Source organism: Geotrypetes seraphini, chromosome 12, assembly GCF_902459505.1.
Source record: "Geotrypetes seraphini chromosome 12, aGeoSer1.1, whole genome shotgun sequence".
NCBI lineage: Eukaryota > Metazoa > Chordata > Amphibia > Gymnophiona > Dermophiidae > Geotrypetes > Geotrypetes seraphini.
Genome location: NC_047095.1, coordinates 62,942,299 through 62,963,782, shown reverse-complemented (window position 1 = coordinate 62,963,782; position 21,484 = coordinate 62,942,299). Strand labels below are relative to the sequence as shown.

Below are 21,484 nucleotides of genomic sequence, written 5' to 3'. Positions count from 1 at the left end.
AATTCAAGTCACAAAACTCCAAAGAGTTCCATGCCACTGATCCAGGGCAAGCAGAGGGAATGGTACAGTTTAGGGGGTGAAGAACTTGTGCGCATGACAGAAGAGCGGGACTTGTGTGTGATTGTATGTGATGATCTTAAGGTGGCCAAACAGGTTGAAAAGGTGAATGCGAAAGCTAGAAGGATGCTAGGGTGCATAGCGAGAGGTATAGCCAGTAGGAAAAACGAGGTATTGATGCCCCTGTATAAGACTTTGGTGAGAATATTGTGTACAGTTCTGGAGGCCGCACCTTCAAAAAGATATAAAAAGGATGGAGTTGGTCCAGAGGAAAGCTACTAAAATGGTGCGTGGTCTTCGTAATTAGGTGTATGGGAACAGACTTATCTCAATCTGTATACTTTGGAGGAAAGGCGGGAGAGGGAAGATATGATAGAGATGTTTAAATACCTACGTGATGTAAATGTGCATGAGTCGAGTCTCTGTCATTTGAAAGGAAGCTCTGGAATGAGAGGGCATGGGATGAAGTTCAGAGGTGATAGGCTCCGGAGTAATCTAAGGAAATTCTTTTTTTACAGAAAGGGTGGTAGATGCGTAGAACAGGCACTGTACTGGAGACAGACACTGTACTGTGTCTGAATTCAAGAAAGCTGGGCAGGCACGTGGGATCTCTTAGAAAGAGGAAGAGATAATGGTTACTGCAGATGAGGAGACTGGATGGGCCATTTGGCCTTTATCTGCCATCAGGTTTCTATGGTTGTTAGAATCTCCCAGAAGGAGATGTGAAGAGGCATGCCCCTGGAAAAGGAAGCTGCCCTCAGTCTCCACCACAGGCTGCTCTTCGCTGTAGGTAGCCATGGGAGCAGCTGTTGAAGCGAGTCCATCTGAGAGTCTTGGAGAGGTCTCCTATGCACTCTGGCCCAAGGAACCATCTCTATGGTCGCCACTGCCATGGGATATGGCACTGGGCCCCTTCTCTGGAGACCTGCAGATAATGCCACACCTGGGAGCCGGCCTCTGTAGCAGCTCCAAAATCTGCTTATGGAGATTCAATCTGTGTGGCTCTGGAGGAAACACTTAGTCCAGGGCCGTGTTGAACAAGAAGAATAAAGGAGAAAAAAATGGTTGCCTCGAATATAAGATGGGGGCTTAATATTCAAGTGCCATGCCCAGCCAGGATCTGCACCCAGTGTCCCCTTCCTCACGCCCTCCCCTGCCAGGCTCTGCACTCAGCCACCCTCCCTGCCCTACCAGGCTCTGAACTCAGCCCCCTTCCCTGCCAGGCTCTGACCCAGCCCCCCTCACTCCCTGCCAGGCTCTGCATCCTGTCCCACCTTCCTTCCCTGTACCCTCTGGTTGTCTAGTGGTAGGCCGTGACAGGAGGGATCCCTCCCGTCCTGGCCGATACTAACAATTTTTTGCACCCCCCCTCCCCTGCGCACCTTTTTTCGCATCCCTGGTGGTCCAGCGGTGTATAGGCAGGAGTGAGCTTTCCCCCGCGCTCAGCCCCCTCCTTCTGATCTTGCGGCCAGCAGCACACCCGGGCCGGCATGCAGGAGCAAGCTTTTCGGCCCTGCGCCACTCCCTGAATAAGGGTCTTGACTTATATTCAGGTCAATACCACCTGCTCCCTCTCACATCCTGTCACCACCAACTCTAAAATAAATTTACTTCCCTCTAGCCTCCCCCGTATACCTTTTGAATTCTCTGGTGGTCTCGAGGTGGACCAGGACAGGACAATTTTTATCTCCTTCACGTACCTTTCAATTCCCTGGTGATCCAGTGGTGAACCGAGCAGAAGTGATTTTCCTGCATTCCTGCTCGGTGAAGAGCCGCTAGCTGAATGACTGCCATAGGATATGAGACTGGGCCCCTTCTCTGGAGACCACTGTACTACCAGGCTAATCCAGTGTCCTGCCTGCTGCTCTACAAGGACTGAGCATAACATCTGCAACTATCATACAGGAAGGTATGCAATGTTTCACTTTGGGGGGTGGAGAGGGGTCATTGACCACTGGGGGAGTGTGGGGCATCATGTCTTAATTCCTTCAGTGTTCATCTGGTCAGTTTGGGCATCTTTTTGGTATTTATTAATTTTTTTAAAACAGGTCTAGACTCAAATGTCCAAATTGTGCCCTGGACGTTTTCTAAAATGTTTGATTATGGCAGAAAAATGTCCAAGTCATAAGCCCACCTCTGTCCTGCCCAAAACACATCTCTAACACACACCCTTTAGATTTAGACAAATTGCAGGTGAAAAGCATGGAAATTTATCTAGAAAAGAGGTTATGAAAATAGCGATTTGGATCTTTTGGCGAGAAAAATGACCATCTGGCACTTGAAAATGAGCAGACAAACAGAAAGGCAAGAGAGGCGTCTTTTCAATCAATGATCGAGTCTTTATTGAAATCAAGTAGTCTCAACAAGGATCCCAGTTTCAGTGTATAACGCCTTCCTCAGGGGACACTATTGGAAATATATAATACTTATAAATAAAATTTAAAAGCGTGTAACAGAGAAATCTATATTAACAAAGTGATGGAAAACATATTATATTGATCGCATGAAAACAGTAAACTGAAGACACAGAATAAACCAATCCAAATGTCATTGAATGATATACCGGTAAAATAAGTTAGCCAAATGTGAATAATAAAATCAATAGTGATTTCTTACCACTGATGATGCAGTGCCATGCTTGGGATTCTTTATTTGTTCTTAACTTATATAGCATGCTTTTCAATTATTAGTTTTAAAGCATAGAATTTGAAAGATGATGTTTTTACCTTTTTCTGCTTATGTTTTTAGAGTGCTTTGAACTCAGTGACTAGTATTGTTTCTATGGTTTTCTACTCTTGTGCGGCTGGCCTTAGTTCTTAGCTAAGCACATTCATATACAAGCTCCTCTTCCCTTTTGTCTTTATGCACCAACACACTGGCATTTACCAAGATCTATTACATCAAGCATGGCTAACAGGCATGGTGTGCATAAAACCGAGTTTTCCTGTCTCTAGCACACTAACTAGAGCTTACTCACGCTACATTGCATTGTCCACCCATTTGCTCCTGTTTTTCCTGCAATTCACCATTTGTGTCTCATTTAAGCATGGTGCCAAATCATCAGTGGTAAGAAATCACTATTGATTTTATTATTCACATTTAGCTAACTTATTTTACCGGTATGCCATTCAATGACATTTTTTGACATTTGGATCGGTTTATTCTGTGTCTTCAGTTTACTGTTTTCATGCGATCAATGTATATGTTGTTCGTCACTTTGTCAATATAGATTTCTCTGTTACATGTTTTGAAATGTTTGTATGTATTATATATTTCCAATTGTGTCCCCTAAGGAAGGCGTTATACGCTGAAACTGGGATCCTTGTTGAGACTACTTGATTTCAATAAAGCCTCGATCATTGGTTGAAAGGACGCCTTCCTTGCCTTTTTGTTTGTCTCCATATATCCCAAGGCGAGGTGTTCTTCTGTTTGCCTACTTGAAAATGAGCCCTATACTATCTGACTGCTGAAACACTCCTGCAGAACTAATTAGAAGCATACAAAGAAAAAAAAACAACAATATTGTGTTACAATTAATGTATGCATAAAAAACTCACACAGACAAAATTTTACCTCTGACAATACTTAATTTGTGAGGTGAAAGTGGTGGTTTGGGAACTGCATCTTTCTTCTTTTTGGTTGCAACTCCTGTGACACTTCTGTTCTTAAGAACGTCTGTTCCCCATATCATTACTGCTAGATTCTTTGTAAACTTGGAATCTCCTTGTGTCACTTGTACTTGATGCCATTTCTCTGCATCCACCCAGATTTCACTGCCAAGGTGAACCTAAAGAGGTTGAAAAGAACTGAAATATTAGGTTTATGATACTGAATGGGATCTAATAAAGTCTGAATAAAACAAGGTACCTAGGTACATAAGTAATATAAACATCACCAAACTATGGCAGACTGATTCACAATCTAGCCCACTAACCTGTTTCCAACAATGGCCAATCCATGTCACAACTACTTAGCAGAAACACAAAAGAACAAGATAGATGTCATGCTACTTGTTGGGATTCTGCCAGATGCTTGTGATCTGGATTGGTCACAGCTGGAAGCAGCATATTGGGCTAGATGGACCATCAGTCTCAGCAGTATGACTACTCTTATGTTAAGACAACAATCCCAATCCCTACGATTAAAAGCCATTTCTATGGAACTGATGTATCAGCAAGATACTGTGAAAAATATAATACCAGGCAAAGTCTCTACTGAGAAAGATTTTTATTTTGGAATGACAAAGTTTAGTGAAAAGACTGAGGGCCAGAGTCTCAAAACTCACTGTGCATTTAATGATGTTCACTAAACTGGTTCTAGCCGATTCTCAGAGTGGCTCACTGATCTTTTCCGAGCTTCCTAGCAGCCTCCGACTCTGCTACACAAATGTAGTACAGTAACATACATAGTAGGTGACAGCAGATAAAGGCCCGAATGGTCCATCCAGTCTGCCCAACCTGATTCAATTTAAATTTATTCTTCTTAGCTATTTAGGGGCAAGGATCCAAAGCTCTACCCGGTACTGTGCTTGGGTTCCAACTGCCGAAATCTCCAGCCCATCTAAACCCTCCCAGCCACTGAAGCTCTCTCCAGCCCATCCTCCCCCAAACGGCCATATACAGACACAGACCATGCAAGTCTGCCCAGTACTGGCCTTAGTTCAATATTTACTACTAGTCTTTAAGCCCGTTACATTAACGGGTGCTAGAATATATGTCTGTCTTTTTTTTTCTTTCTGTCTCTCTTCCCCTCCATTTTCCTGTGTAGCACTGTCTCTGCTTTCTTCCTCACTTTGCACTCTCCAGCTGTAACATTACTGCCTCGCTTTTTCTCCTGCAAGCATGTCTGCTCTCTTTCTCATCCCCAATCTCTTTGCTCTTTTTCTCTTCTTGCAGGGGTCTCTGCTCTACTTTCTCTATGTGTTCCTTATTCCTGCAAACCTCTATGCTGTATTTTTTTCTCTGTATGCTCCTGATCTTGTGTTTCCCTGTAGGTATTTATTCCTATTTTTTTTCCAGTCTCAGCCCTTCTTTATCTGAACATTTCCTTCCTCAGTCTGTCCAATTGCAGCTCTCTTGCCCACTAAGCCCCTGCTGCAAGTGGCTGTGCAAGTCTTCTCTCCTGCTCCCCTTTCCCGACAAACCTGCGACTCCAGCAGCGTGTGCAGCACTCTACACACGCTGCTTCGGGGCCTTCTACTGCCCTGATTTACTCTGGCACGTCGCTGATGGCATCATCAGAGACACGGCAGAGAAAATCAGGGCAGCAGAAGGCCCCGAAGCAGCACGTGTAGAGTGCTGCACACGCTGCTTGAATCGGCGTCTGGAGTCGGGACCGCGAAGAAAGTAGCGGCTGGAGTCTTTTTTCGGCACTTCCCTTCCCGCCCCTTGAGGTGTTGCCGCGGCTCCTCTCGATCCCCGCCAGTGTCGGAAGCCTTCTCCGACGCTGGTGCAGCTCGTGAGAGGAGCCGACAGGAGAGCAGGATGTCCAGCGCTGGGGTCCAGTCCTTCCGGCGAGTGTAGTCAGGTGCTGGGGATTCGCGCATGCGCACTCCTGCGGCCACAGACCTACTGATCATGGAAGCACGCCGATAGGAGTGCGATTGCGCGGCTAGCATTTTATTATATAGGATTATTTTCTGATTCTAGATCCTCTGTGTTCATCCCATGCTTCTTTGAACTCAGTCACAGTTTTACTCTCCACCACCTCTCTCGGGAGCGCATTCGAGGCATCCACCACCCTCTCCGTAAAGTAGAATTTCCTAACATTGCCTTTGAATCTACCACTCCTCAACCTCAAATTATGTCCTCAGGTTTTACCATTTTTCCTTTCTCTGGAAAAGATTTTGTTCTACGTTAATACCCTTCAAGTATTTGAACGTCTGAATTATATCTCCCCTGTCCCTCCTTTCCTCTGGGGTATACATATTCAGGGCTTCCAGTCTCTCCTCATACGTCTTCTGGCGCAAGCCTCATATCATTTTCGTCGCCCTCCTCTGGACCGCTTCAAGTCTTCTTACATCCTTCACCAGATACGGTCTCCAAAACTGAACACAATACTCCAAGTGGGGCCTTACCAATGACCTGTAGAGGGGCATCAACACCTTATTTCTACTGGCTACGCCTCTCTTTATACAGCCCAGCATCCTTCTGGCAGCAGCCACCGCCTTGTCACACTGTTTTTTTTTGCCTTTAGATCTTCGGACACTATCACCCCAAGGTCCCTCTCCCCGTCTGTGCATATCAGCTTCTCCCCTCCCAGCATATATGGTTCTTTCCGATTATTAATCCCCAAATGCATTACTCTGCATTTTTTTGCAATGAATTTTAGTTGCCAGGCATTAGACCATTCCTCTAACTTATGCAGATCCTTTTTCTGATTTTCCACTCCCTCTTCGGTATCTACTCTGTTACAAATCTTGGTATCATCTGCAAAAAGGCACACTTTTCCTTCTAACCCTTCAGCAATGTCACTCACAAACATATTGAACAGGATCGGCCCCAGCACCGAACCCTGAGGGACTCCACTACTCACCTTTCCTTTCTCCGAGCGACTTCCATTAACCACCACCCTCTGGCATCTGTCCGACAGCCAGTTTCTAACCCAGTTCACCACTTTGGGTCCTAACTTCAGCCCTTCAAGTTTGTTCAACAGCCTCCTATGAGGAACCGTATCAAAGGCTTTGCTGAAATCTAAGTAAATTACATCTAGCATATGTCCTCGATCCAGCTCTCTGGTCACCCAATCAAAAAATTCAATCAGGTTCGTTTGGCACGATGTACCTTTTGTAAAGCCATGTTGCCTCGGATTCTGTAACCCATTAGATTCAAGAAGTACACTATCCTTTCTTTCAGCAACACTTCCATTATTTTTCCAACAACCGAAGTATGGCTCACCGGCCTGTAGTTTCCAGCTTCATCCCTGTGACCACTTTTATGAATAGGGACCACATCCGCTCTCCTCCAATCCCCAGGAACCACTCCCGTCTCCAGAGATTTGTTGAACAAGTCTTTAATAGGACTCGCCAGAACCTCTCTGAGCTCCTTTAGTATCCTGAGATGGATCCCATCTGGTCCCATCGCTTTGTCCACCTTCAGTTTTTCAAGTTGCTCATAAACACTCATGAACGGTGCAAAATCTACTCCATTTTCTAGGGTAACTTTGTCAGACAATCTCGGTCCTTCTCCAGGATTTTCTTCTGTAAACACATAACAGAAGTATTTGTTTAGCACATTCGCTTTCTCCTCATCACTTTCCACATATTGGTTCCCAGCATCTTTTAGCCTAGCAATTCCATTTTTCATCTTCCTCCTTTCACTAATATATCTGAAAAAATTTTTGTCTCCCTTTTTTACATTTTTAGCCATTTGTTCTTCCACCTGTGCTTTCGCCAGACATATCTCTCTCTTGGCTTCTTTCAGTTTCACCCTGTAGTCCTTTCTGCACTCCTCTTCTTGGGTTTTTTTATATTTCACGAACGCCAACTTTTTTGCCTTTATTTTTTCCGCCACTAGTTTGGAGAACCATATCGGCTTCCTTTTTCTCTTGTTTTTATTTATTTTCTTCACATAACGGTCCATAGCCATTTTTATCGCTCCTTTCAGCTTAGACCACTGTTTTTCCACTTCTCTTATGTCCTCCCATCTTAACAGTGAGGTCATTACTATTACAACAAGCACTTCGGGTAATTCTCTATCATCACCGGGTGATTCTGCGCATGTGCCAATCGCTATCACTAGCGACTGATCTCATGTAAATTTGGCGACCCTCCACAAACCTCATTTGCATGCGCGGTTCTCTGAAAATTGCTCGTCTTTTTGAAATCATTAGATTTACAGCTACTACAGTGACCTGTCGGATTTTACCAGCGATATTAAGGAATCCGGCCCTGAGTGACTATTAAACACCTTAGATCCAAGAGAAAGTGTTCCTCCAATTGAAAGAATTGCAGTAATTATTTTTTCAGGACTCTACAATACCCAAAGGTGGTCCCTCTGCTCTGTACTAAGAGAACTTTGTAGAAAGGGGTAACACTTATTTACTAAACTTAAAATGTACTTTTGCTTTAGCTAATTGTTGCCTTTATATTTATGCTATATTTGTACTGAGTTCTGATGGAGCAATAGATAGGGATTTTAATACATAAGAAAATGCCCAATAATAAGAAATATGACGAAACACCTCTTTCTTCTTCTTGCCCCCTTTTCAAGATAACATTGCACCAAACCAAGTTACAAATTAACCCCCCTCCCCTTTTTATAAAGCTGCGTTGCCAAGCAGCGTGAGCTAAATGTCGAGCCACCCATAGGAACAGAATGGGCGGCTTGGCATTTAGCTCATGCAGCTTGGCAGCGCAGCTTGATAAAAGGTGGGAGGGGGGTAATTGATCTCTTGCAACTGAATGCTAATGCTATCAATGTCCTAATCAGAGCAACCATAGGTTTAGTTAGTATTACATCTGTAAAGACACATTGGGATTGTTTGCTCACATGGTTCTACAATTCTTAGATTTTTAAACTGAGAGATAATGAATGGCTCTATTTTCCTTTTAATAAATATTAAATTTAAAAAGTCTCATAAGTCTTCAGGTGAATCTCTCTTAAAACATGCATTTATGCCGATACTAGAGCTGGGGGAATAAGGAAACAAGAGGCAGCAGGAATCCAAAGTAAATTAGTTATAAAAAAGTACTAGCGGAGGTAATTCTCTTGAAATAAGGATTTCCTCAAAGAAAGGATATGAAAAAAATCCTTAACTGTATAGAGTACTGCAATAACTGGATAATGATTAGGGAGCATGTCTTATGTGTGAAAAAAATAGTAATAATAATGAATAAGTACCAGTGAGTTCAAATGACTTGTTCAAGGTCATACAATAGGTTAGTGGCAGAGCCCAGGTCTTGGATTTCACAGCTCAGTGTGTTCCTATCACTCACCTGTAATGTCAATAAATTCCCATTTAAGAACAATAGTACAGTCTAGTTTGTGCACCGTTCTGTAAACAGGCAATTTTGGCCTGTAAATGAAAGCATGAAAGAAAAGATGAAGCCAGTGATCCAATATTCCATGCTCCTAGGGCCTGACAAATTTGAAGACACAAACACTAAAGACTTTCTCTTATTGTGTGTGGAGAGCTAAAAAAGAACCAATATCAAAAAGAGAAAAAAAAAGAAAAATCAAAGATGAATAATCACCCCACCTCTACCTCCCATGTTCTTATAAATTTTCTATCTTGTAGCATTTTCTAAATTAATCTGTAGATGCCAGTGCCAGGCAAAACAGTGGAAACTATTATAAAAAAAAAATAAATTACAGCATATGTAGACAAACATGGTTTAATGGGGCAGAGTCAGCATGGGTTCAGCCAAGGAAGATCTTGCCTCACCAATCTGCTGCATTTATTTGAAGGTATGAATAAACATGTGGCTAAAGTAAGCCAGTTGATATAGCTAGATTTTCAGAAAGCTTCTGACAAAGTTCCTCATGAGATACTCCTGAGAAAATTAAAGAATAATGGGATAGAAGGCAATGTTCTGTTGTGGATTAGGAACTGGTTATTGGACAGAAAACAGAGGGTTGGGTTAAATGGCCATTTTTCTCAATGGAGGAGGGTAAATAGTGAAGTGCCACAGGGCTTTGTACTGGGACCAGTACCATTTAACATATTTATAAATGATCTGCAAATTGGAACGACAAGTGAGGCAATTAAATTTGCAGATGACACAAAATTATTCAAAGTTTTTAAAATACCTGAGGACTTTGAAAAATTGCAAGAAAACCTTAGGAAATCGGAAGACTGGGAATCCAAATGGCAGATGAAATTTAATGTGGAGAAATGCGAGTGATGCACATTGGTAAGAATAATCCAAATCATAGTTACTTTATGCTAAGATCCACCTTAGGAGTCAGCACCCAAGAAAAAGATCTGGGTATCATTGTAGACACTATGCTGAGATCTGCCCAGTGTGCGGTTGAGACAAAAAAAATAAACAACCCCAAAATCAAATAGGATGTTAGGAATTATTAGGAAAGGGATAGTACATAAGACAGAAAATAGTATAATGCCTCTGTATCGCTTCATGGTGAGTCCTCAGCTTGAGTACTGTGCAAAGTTCTGGTGACTGTACCTCAAAACAAATATAGTGGAATTAGGAAAGGTCCAAAGAAGAATGACAAAAATATAAAGAGGATAAAACTTTTCCAAGTTGAAGAGCCCCATCTTCTTTAGTCTTTCCTCTTACAAGAGGAGACAAGTTGAGAGGGGATATGATTGAGATCTACAAAATTCTGAGCAGTATAGAACAGATAAGAGTGAATCGATTTTTCAGCCTTTTAAGAAGTGCAAAAACCAGGGCACACTCAATAAAATTACATGGGAATACTTTTAAAACAAATAGATAGAAATAATATTTTTACTCAAATAATTATGCTCTGGGTTTAAAAAAGATTTGGACACGTTCCTGGAGGAAAAGTCCATAGTCCGCTATTGAGACAGGCATGAGGGAAGCCATTACTTGTCCTGGATTGGTAGTATGGAATGTTGCTAATATTTGGATTTCTGCCAGGTACCGTTTATAGTCTAGCACTCATTCCCCCCTTTTTTGGGGCACTACTGTATTTTTCGCTCTATAAGACACACTTTTTTCCCCCAAAAAAGTGGGTGGAAATAAGGGTGCATCATAAGGAGCAAATATTTTTTAAAAACAAAAAAGCCGTACCTTTTTTTTTTCATCCTGATGGTCCAGCGCGCTTTCCGCACTCCTGCCTCACTGGACGGCTGCCTCCTGATCGGTTCCCCTGCTCTCTTCCGGCAGCGGCAAAGCAGTGTACGAGGCAGGCGTGTGCTTTTTGTGTGCTTGCCTGGTCCAGCTCTGCACTCCGAATGGCTGTCATCAATTCTTGCGAATCCCGCGAGAACTGAAGGCAGCCATTCGGAGTGCGGAGCCAGGAAAAAAAGGTACTGGGGAGGGAGGGGTTGGGTGGGTGGGGAATTAAAAAAGGTAGCGGGGGTGGGGGGATGGCTGGGTGGCTGGTTGCCTTGGGGCTGGCTGGCTGCCACTACACGTGCCTACCATTAGACGTATTCACCACTAGATGTGCCCAGCATCCTGTCCCAGCCTACCACTAGATCACCAGAGGGGGGATAGGGTACATCATTTGTTTCAGAATTTTTTTCTTGGTTTTTCCTTCTCTACAGGTGGGTGCGTCTTATGGTCAGGTGCGTCTTATAGAGCAAAAAATACGGTATTGACTAAATCTAGTCCAAATTGTCAAAGTCCTGTTTCAATCTCACAATCTCTCTTTTTTTAACTTCTCCTTGCTATCTTGTTTGCTGGAAGTGTGACTGGATAAAGCAATGGAAGTAAAGCCAATCACTTCATCTTCTTTTGCTTCAAATTATTCCAGAGTAGTTGGCAAATAGCATCCTTTTATGAGATACATGCTGTCTCCCTCTCTTGAAACAGCTGATGCAACATTTACACAGAGTGGCTACTTCTATTTATCAAAAATAATCCAATTACAAATAGTACAGAAAAATCCCAAAGGAGATGAAAGGAACTGTGAAAATCTAAATTATCCATATTTCACTAACTTGCCCTGCCTGCTTCATATGCCAGATCCTCCCACTCCTATTTACTGAACATAAAAATGCATCCTCTTTTATTGGGTAAGGTAAGTAAATGTAAAAGAAAATTCCATGTAAAAGGAACCTACGGGCTTTTTATTTGTTTTCAAAGTTCATTCTTTCAAAATGTTTTCAAGAGCTCTTTTTGGAAGAATTAGGATGTCACTGAATATCATTCAATGAATACTTTGTTTCCATGGTAACTAAGACTGGCCTCAAGCTACAGAATATCATAGTTACAATGACAAAAAGACACATCACATCGAACTAACAAACACCTGAGGTCAGTATTTATCATTCTCTGCCTCACAATCTCTATGGATTCCTTTGAATTTCCTCTTAACTGCTGCCTGTTCAATGAAGAGAGATGGACGAGTCTTTTCAACATACAGCAGGATCAGGAACCACTCTTTCATAACTAAATACAACATATATAATGGGCTTGCAAAAGAACACTTACATTGTAAGGGTATGTTGGCAAAACAATAAAGTGAAGTGAATGACGGACTAAAGAAATAGGAAAAGCATCCAGAGTATGGCTCATGGAATTCTTTCCAAGTTCTATACGTGCAATGTGTGAGTCTTCTGTTTTTTGAAATGTTAATTTGTTTTGTATATATTTGTGTGTATATCTAATTTATCCAAGTAGGAGAGAGTATGTCTATGTCTATCTTTTGTGGGATCATATGTCTGCATGATCCTAAACATACATATGCATGTATGTCAGTGCATATATGCTCATATGTGTCTGTGTGTTGGTTCTCTGTATGTCTGTGAGAAAATGAGACATCAGAAATAAAAGAACATATGCCACATATGTATAGTTTTAATGAGACACTAATAAATATAATAAAGCAAATTATATCAGTAAATGAATAAACATATATTACATCAGGCCTTCTGAACCCAGTCCTCAGAGCACACCAAGTGTCATTGGGTTTTCTGGCTATCCTTGAATATGTATGAGATACATTTCCATACCAAGGTGGAATGCATGCCAATCTATTTCATGCATATTCATGGTGGATATCCCAAAAACCTGACAGGACTTGGTATGCCTCAAGGACTGGGTTGAGAAGCCCCGCATTACAGAAATTAAAACAGAAATACTACTAAAACCCAACTTTACAATAACCCCCGGATTGTATACATGGCACCCAAAGATGGACATGCTCCAGAGATTAATTGGGTTAGTGCTTGCTGTTCTATAATGCTGGACACCCAACTCCATTTCTCGTGTATCTGAAAAGGGGGCATGGATGAATCAGGTGAATTCCTAAAATTTGGGCGCAGTGGTATAGAATAGTGGGTCAGTGCAGCCAATTTGGGAACCAGGATTTACCCTAGATTTCAGCATGCATAAGTCTGGTGCTCAAAGACTGGTTGCAAGAATCGACATGAAGTGCTATTCTATAAAAAGTAACCATTTTTGAGCGCCATTTATGGAATCAGACACTAAGGCCCTGATTCTACAAAGTGCGTCCCGATTTTAGGCAGCTGTAGGCGTCCTACAGCTATCTAATCAGCCAATCGGGATGCACGTTTTTTTAAAAAAATGCTCCCCAGGCAGGCCGCCTATATTGAGGGCGCCTCCGGGAGCCTAGGGAGGCCCGCAAGACGCCTAAGCTCGCCTAAGGGCCTTAGGCGGGCCTTAGGCGAACCTAGGCGGCCCTACGTGTCTCCCTAGTAGAGGAAGAGACGCTTACAATGTAGGCCAACAAAATGCTGGTCTACATTGTAAGTAGACGTGGCCGCTATACTTATTGCAGCAAGGGATCTCTCTGCTGCTATAAGTATAGCGGGCCGCGGCCGCCTGTCCAATTGCTGGCAGGAGGGTGCCCAATCCCTCCTGCCGGAAGACGCACCCCCCCCCGCACCCCCCCCCGACACTACCGATCACCGGCAGGAGGGTGCCCAATCCCTCCTGCCGGAAGACGCACCCCCTCCGCCCCCCCCCCCCCACGCTAACAGCCCTCAAACCTCCCCCCCACCAAACTAACCTTTCCTTGTTGGCCAGACGGGACTTGCCCGTCCAGCCGGCAGGCCCGTCTCGTCGAAATAAGGCGGGCCCGCCCCTTCCCGGCCCATCCCTCCGAAGCCTAAGGCCTGATTGGCCCAGGCTCTAGAAGCCTGGACCAATCAGGCCTTAGACTTAGTGGGGATGGGCGGACCCACTATGCCTAAGACCTGATTGGTCCAGGCTTCTAGAGCCTGGGCCAATCAGGCCTTAGGCTTCGGAGGGATGGGCCGGGAAGGGACGGGCCCACCTCATTTCGACGAGACGGGCCTGCCGGCTGGACGGGCAAGTCCCGTCTGGCCAACAAGGAAAGGTTAGTTTGGTGGGGGGGAGGTTTGAGGGCTGTTAGCACGGGGGGGGGGTGCGGAGGGGGTGCGTCTTCCGGCAGGAGGGATTGGGCACCCTCCTGCTGGTGATCGGTAGTGTCGGGGGGGTGTGCGGAGGGGGTGTGTCTTCCGGCAGGAGGGATTGGGCACCCTCCTGCCAGCGATCGGTAGTGTCGGGGTGGGGGTGGGGGTCGGTAGTGTCGGGGGGGGCGGTCGGTAGTGCCGGGGGGGGGGGGCATCTTCTGGCAGGAGGGTTTGGGCATCCTCCTGCCAGCAATTGGACAGGCGGCCGCGGCCCGCTATACTTATAGCGGCAGAGAGATCCCTTGCCGCGATAAGTGTAGCGAGCCGTGACTAATCTAACCCGATTCTCTAACCAGCATCTGTACCATGGACGCTGGTTACAGAATCGGGGTTTAGTGTAGGCCCGATTCTGAATAGGACACCTCTCCCGGGCGTCCTATACAGAATCAGGGCCTAATTGCATAATTGTCATATCCAGCATTCAACATCAAGCAGGCTCAGCCATCCTCACAAAGGACGTGAAAGAGAAAAATGTTCAAAGGTTTTGTGCCATATGTGTGTGTTTTGTGTCTGTGTGGGTACCCTGAGGTAGTGGTAATGTTTGTGGAAGGCTAATTGTAGGGGGTAGGGCAGTTTGCAGAGTGGTGGGGTAGTCATGGAGGAAAATAGTTTTGTGTGTGAGGCAAATTGCAGCGTGATAGGTTTTGGAGGTGGGGCAGTTTGTGGGTTGGGCAGTTGGAAGAGTAGTATTTTGAGGTCTGCAAAGGTTGCAAGGGTTGAAACAGTTTTGAGAGGTAGTTTTCTGGGGTGGGACTGTTTGCGGCTGGTAGGACAGTTGCCGGAGTGGGGGTAGGGGGCTGCTGGAGTAATAGTAGAGTATTTTTTAAAGTGGTGCATTTTGGAGAAATGGTAGAATAGAGAACAGGGAGAAGCAGTTTGAACGAGCAATTCCATAAGGAATAATTATGTCTTACCTGATCATTTTCTTTCCTTTAGACGCAGCAGATGAATCCAGAGACAAGTGGATTGAGTCCATTAACCAGCAGTTGGCGATAGAGAGTACCAAGTTGAACTACATGTACAGCCTCCTGGTCAACCAGGACGTTTCGTAAAGCAGTCGGAAAGTGTTCCTAGTAAACGCCTTTCCCATACAACAGATTTCTAATCACAGAACAATTACCCCAAACGGTCTTATAAACACTGACCTAAAAAAGTATCTGAAAATTTGCACATAAAAGCTAAAATCTGACAGGTATCTAAAAATCCATGTATAAAACTGAAAATTCGAGACAAGGTGGGACTCTGGATTCATCGGTTGCATCTAAAGGAAAGAAAATTATTAAGTAAGACATAATTTTTCTATCCTTAGCACCAGCAGTAGATGAGTCCAGAGACAAGTGGGATGTAGCAGAGCAGTCCTAAAGTAAGGAGGAAAGCCCAATTGACACCGGAAGACTTGAAGCCCCAAAAGAAGCATAAGGAGCTGCTAAATCCAGACTACAAGTTCTGGAGGCATGTGTAACTGAGACCACTTTGCTGCTCTACCACGTTCATCTAATGAAAGCCATGTAGTCTCCGCCCCAAGAAGTCACCACAAATGCAGACGGAAGCTATCAGAAAGCATGTAAGTTGAAACAAACACCACGCTAAACCATCACACTACAGTAACGTTGCCAGAGACTGCCCCCTTACTGTGCCTGGAAACCAACCGAATAGATGGTCTGAACAAGGAAAGTCATTTGAGAAAATAAGGTACCTGAGTAGCCTCCTTACCTGTAGAAAATAGAGGTACATAGAACATGCCATACCTCCCAAAGGCACTAGGCCAATGGAGAAAGTGATAAGATACAAGGGAAAGCAGAAATAGGATGATAGGCCCCAAGTACCCAGCAAGGCTCTAGCTCACAGAACTCCACAGAAATGAAAAGTTTGGGCTCATGACTTAAAGAAGAGCTATGCTACACTACCAAGACTCTGGCACCTCTAAAAGAGAAGGTCTTCCTACACTGTCAAACTAGATATCACCAACCAAGTGACCACAAGAAAAGTGCTCATTAAAAAATCTGTAGCTAGATTCCTTTAAGGTACCACTGAAGGGAGGCACTCTCAAGAGTCAGAATGAAGCCCACAGTAACAATCAGGTGCAGCTGTCAGAACCATGTAGCCAACCCCTAGCCCCCAAGTCCTATGGATGACAGCTGAGCTTGCCTCATGAAGAAGCCAAGGAAGCCCTAGACCTAGAGAAGGCTGGTGAGTGAACCTCACAGAGAAGCTAAGAAATCTTGTATGGACGGCAATGAACCAAACTAGCTTATAGGTGAATAGATGGCAGCACAAATGGAAAGCCAAGCCAGGGTCAGGCAGACTTCTACTGTCTATGCCTAGACCGTGGCTGACCCAAGAGGCTAGTGCTGGGCAGACTTTCACAGCCTGCGCTGTGAAATGCCAAAAACAAATCAGGATATAAAATGCATAATGCAGAATTACCTCAAACTTAGCGGTTCTACCTTGTTGGGCAGACCAGATGGCTCATGCAGGTTCTTATCTGCTGCCTTCTACAATGTAGCAACTTCATAAAGTGTTACGATAGGAAATGCTATCTAAGCCCCAGTTGAGGTTGACCCAAAACCTATAGCAGGAAAGGAGATATCAAGGGAGAAAAAGTTCCTGGAAATGCACAGAACTACAGGCAGTGTTTCAGAGAAGCAAGTGAACAGAAGGAAAAGACGGACCCACTTACTGCAGCTGAAGACACAGTGCACTGCTTCGGTAACTGGCTCTATACCAGTAACTACTATATCAGATGTAGAATCACGTAGGCTGCAGTCAAGGACACTTCTGTAAACTCACCTACTGAGATATGTCCATGGCCCACACATATCCAGTTATTTCACTGCCCCTGTATGGGCAGGAAGCTGTAGCTGCTGTGGACTGTAGCAGGATACTACCCATGTGGACATCACATGCAAGTCAGCCCTGTGTCAGCCCTCTGTGAAGATATAGTTGAGGAACCAAGCACTAGGACACTAAGTCTGTTGTTATAAGAAGAGGGAAAGGCATGAAGCCCACCCCCTGCCCCGTTAGGATGGTTCTTGTGACCCAAATAGCTCTCTGTTACATAGGTGTGCAATGAGCAGACACCAGCTCTGCGTTGTCCTAGAAACACAGTTAGTTGCAGAGGCTAGATACTCACCTTGGAGCCACTGTGCAAACCACATCGCGGCTAAACCAAAGAGCAACAAAAGAAACTTTTGTTAAAAGGACACAGAAAAAACCTCTATAGCTGAGCTGGAACATGCCACAGGTAAGAATAACTGAGGGGAGCAGCAGTGAACATTTTGATTAAACCATACAGAAGAGGCAGATTCCACTGAGTGAATGGAAGAACTATAGTATTAACCAGGAAGTTGGGCCAACATCCAGAATTGAATAAAGTCGGAACTACATCAGAACACTATCCTCTTTGTTAAAGAAGAAGCTGTCAGTAAGTAGTAAATGCAACCACTGGTCATGTATAAAAGAAAAAGAGCCAAAGCTGCATAAAAGAGATGATCCTGTACAACGCCCTAGGAAACTGAAGTGAGGGAAGCCAAGAACCTTTAGTTGCATTGTGTACCCTCCAAAGCTGCTACTACTGTGCCACTCCTGTAGAAGTACCACAAACACAAATTCTTAGGATATATAAAACCACACTTTTTTGCTTTTGTTTTTAGTGTTCTCAGGCTTCAGTGGTACTACTTAATATTCAATAATTCTCATTGCATTAAGATTCACCCACCCACCTCGTCATCAGCCCTTAACAGTTCATATTCAAACATTTAAACTTTTTCTGCCATCAACACTTTCACTTCATATAGCATAAAGACTTATCAACATAAACTTATCTTTAAGACGTTTTGTCCGTCAGCCAGGGGGAACATGTCCAATATGTATCGCCAAAAAAACGGCTTTTTCAAGGACTTCCCCTGTAAGAAGATGGAAAAAATTACATTCTCTTACTCTCAAACGTTTCCTATATCCCCTTACTACATATATTCACACCCACCTTTTCCTGCTTATACCACCGTCTGCCCCAGCTTTCCTAGACATACACTAGTTCCGGCGTACATATCAAAAATTTAAGATACTCTTATGACATCACACTACCCACCACCAATCATAAACATCCCTGGCTAAATCAGCGATGCCCACGAAATCTCCAGATTTAAATCAAAGGGAGCCACCATATTTAATGTAAAAATCCAGCATTGTTCCTTAAAAATTCAAAATCTTTTCAGTTGTAGAAGTGGCACCACCCAGAACTGTAGACTGAAACCCACATAGTCCTGAGGAGACTACCATAGTGCAGGAAAAGAAGGTTGGCAGAACCACATAATAACCGTTGTTGTAGAGCAACAGAAGTTGCCACCACTGTAAAGGCCGTGAAGCTTTGCTAATACTAAGCCTACTACCAATGTATAGCATAGCAGAGCGTCAACACCCTGCAGCAAACAGAACTATGGCTCTGAACTGGCCTCTCGGAAAAGTCTTGCCCGTTTTTCCGCTCCTTAAGGAGTTGTCACCCTGCGGTATAAGAATGCTATCATTATGATGCAGACAAGAACACTGCCACCGTGCAACATAAAAATATGCAGGTCCCATATAGTAAAAAAGAATGCTGCTATGATGAAGCCAAAGAGAAGGCTGCATCATGCAGTGTACCTGAAAATGCCTCTCTGATGAAGGTAAGGAAGCTGGACAACCCTTAGGAATACTTCCACATTTCAAGAGGTATATAAGAAGGCTACCACCAGTAGGACCAGTTTCCGGAGACAGTATTTAACATACTGCTATGCAGAGATTATCATCAAAGTGGCTTACAAATGATATCCAGGCATTGTTTGTGCCTGGCTTAAAGGAGGGTTAAATGACTTAGCCAGCTCCCCAAGGAACTGTACTGGAAATCAAAATTGACCTCAGGCTATTGAATCACATACACTAACTCTACATTGACACTATCAGCCCAAGAGGGAGGTTGCCACCGGCAATGGAACGAACGTTGTCTCCCTGCCAGAACCTTAAGCTTGCACAGTGGCTGTAGATCTTCTACTACTTATAAGCTGTCTTTTCCATTGTTTAAAGGTTTTCAGTCAAGGAGTCAAATCTTCCGGACTTGCTGTTCTCTATTTACTACTTTATGAAATGAAATATCCATCAGTCTGCAGTCAAATCTTTCAAAAAAGATTAAAGACTTTCTTGTTTTCTGCTATTTTGAATTAGGTTTGTTGTTTTTAAAAAAATGAATATATAGTGTGAAGTCTTAATGTAAACCACATCGAGCCCTCTTTTGCAGGGATGATGCGGTATATAAAACGAAGGATTAGATTAGAGTCTGCAGCAGATCAAGATGCTACCAATTGCTGTGTATAATGCCATTGCCAGTATTTGGTCTCCGTAGCCATAACCATCATAGGCTGAAAAGGAACATTACCGTACCTCATACAGCATGTACAGATCGTCATCTGCCAGCAAGCCTTCTAAGCATGCTACCAGAATGCTATTGTCAACAGCCTATAAGGCTTATCCGAAATGTCGCCCAGAAGAACACTGCGCTGACACTGCAGCCACCAAAGAATTTACTCTAGGAAGTTTGAGCTTATCAGCTCTGACTGAGAAACAGGGCTAAAGCTTGCCCTAGCACAGGGATCTCAAAGTCCCTCCTTGAGGGCCGCAATCCAGTCAGGTTTTCAGGATTTCCCCAATGACTATGCATGAGATCTATGTGCATGCACTGCTTTCGATGCATATTCGTTGGGGAAATCCTGAAAACCTGACTGGATTGCGGCCCTCAAGGAGGGACTTTGAGATCCCTGTGCTAGCATTAGCCATCCGGGGTAACCCACTGAGCTGAAATCAGCTCCTGCATTGCTTCATGCCCTGGCAAAAACTTAGAGGACTGTGAGTACTGGCCATTTAAAATTAGCAGTGGCAGGGGAGACTTGTTCAGGCATAGAAATGTTAAGAGCTTGTTAGATTGTGAGACCACTGGGACAGATAAGGAGAAATACTTGAGTACTTGAATGTAAACTACTTAGGTCCTCTTTTACTAAGGTGCGCTAACTGATTAGCGCATGCTAAACGCTAACGCGCGCATGTTAGTCTATGGACACGTTAGTGTTTAGTGCGCGCTAATTCGAATAGCATGCGCTTATTGGTTAGTGCACCTTTGTAAAAGAGGGGGTTAGTTTCAAGTTTATTAAAATTTTTTAGACCGCTCAATCAGACTTCTGAGCGGTGTACAATAAAAATACAGTTTGTGACAAAAATAGGGTTTGCATTTAACAATTAAAATCTACGTGACATACTCAGACAAAGACAGATGGGAACAAATGGAAAAAGGGGTAGGAATACAATATTTTGAGAAAAGAGTACAAAATTAGGGAGAAAACGATAGGGAAGGGAAAGTTGATGCCTTCTGCTTTCGGCGTCTGTTTAGCCCTTATAAGGGCAATTAGGTATCGAATGCATCTTTGAACAAAAATGTTTTCAGCTTTGTTTTAAAATGAAGCAGAGATAATTCTTCACGAAGATAATTAGGAATAAAATTCCAAAGGGATGGCGAAGTCACTGCAAAATTATTGGATCTTATTGTGTTTCTGTACTTTAGGGATGGGACCGCAAGAATATTTTGGGTCATAGAGCGAAGTGTTTTAGATGGACAATAGGGAATTAGTAAATTCAGGTTGGTTACTTTGACGTGTCTTGAATATAAGTAATAGAATTTTATAGCTAAATAAATAAATGCAGGAAGGTACTGCCTTTGAAAGACCCACACCATTGTGAGGACATTAGCTTTGTGGACCCTGCTTCCTCTTTTTCCAACTTCTCCAACAGAATGTGGGCTACTGATCCAGTCTGGCCTTAACCTGACTGTGAAGGGGAAGCAGGTGATAAGGAGACAATACCCACTGATGCTTGGCTGCCATACAATGAAATCGTGATTGGAACGACACAGTGGGACAAAAAATCAAGGCCAAGCTGTGAGGAAAGGTCTGGACGTAAAGGCTGCCCCCCCCCTGCCAGAACCCTATGCTTGCAAAATTTTTCCAGTTGCTGAGGGTATGGGAAGCTAGGCCCTGTTGGCAAAAACCACCATGGCTGAAAGCATGGGAACTGCTTTCTCAGCTGACAAAATGGCCGCTATACACTGAGGAGAAACAGACTGCCCCTTCCCTGTGCAGGAAAATCCCCAGAGCTCTGAACAGATTCCCAGTGCTGCTTGCTGTTCTCCGCAGTGAGAGCAGCATTTAACTATCTTTGTCACCATTATTAAGTAAGCCACAAGCTGCCTCCCTGCCCTCGTCCGCAACAACCCTCACATGCGGTCAATGGACCAGAACATGAAAATTCTGCAGAAAATGCATGCAGAAAATATGGGCATGAGATACAGGTAGAA

General features: G+C 43.8%; 1 protein-coding gene across 9 annotated transcripts in view; it reads right to left on the bottom strand.

Annotated features, from left to right (window-relative positions):
• The window catches only part of BEND5 (BEN domain containing 5), a 1,015,515-nt gene that overhangs the window by 8,105 nt on the left and 985,926 nt on the right, over nt 1-21,484 (bottom strand). For all 9 annotated transcript variants that reach the window (XM_033915518.1, XM_033915519.1, XM_033915515.1 and 6 more), the window contains one exon: nt 3,631-3,844. In XM_033915518.1, coding sequence (XP_033771409.1) covers nt 3,631-3,844 — 214 coding nt within the window. The remainder of the gene's footprint in view (nt 1-3,630; nt 3,845-21,484) is intronic.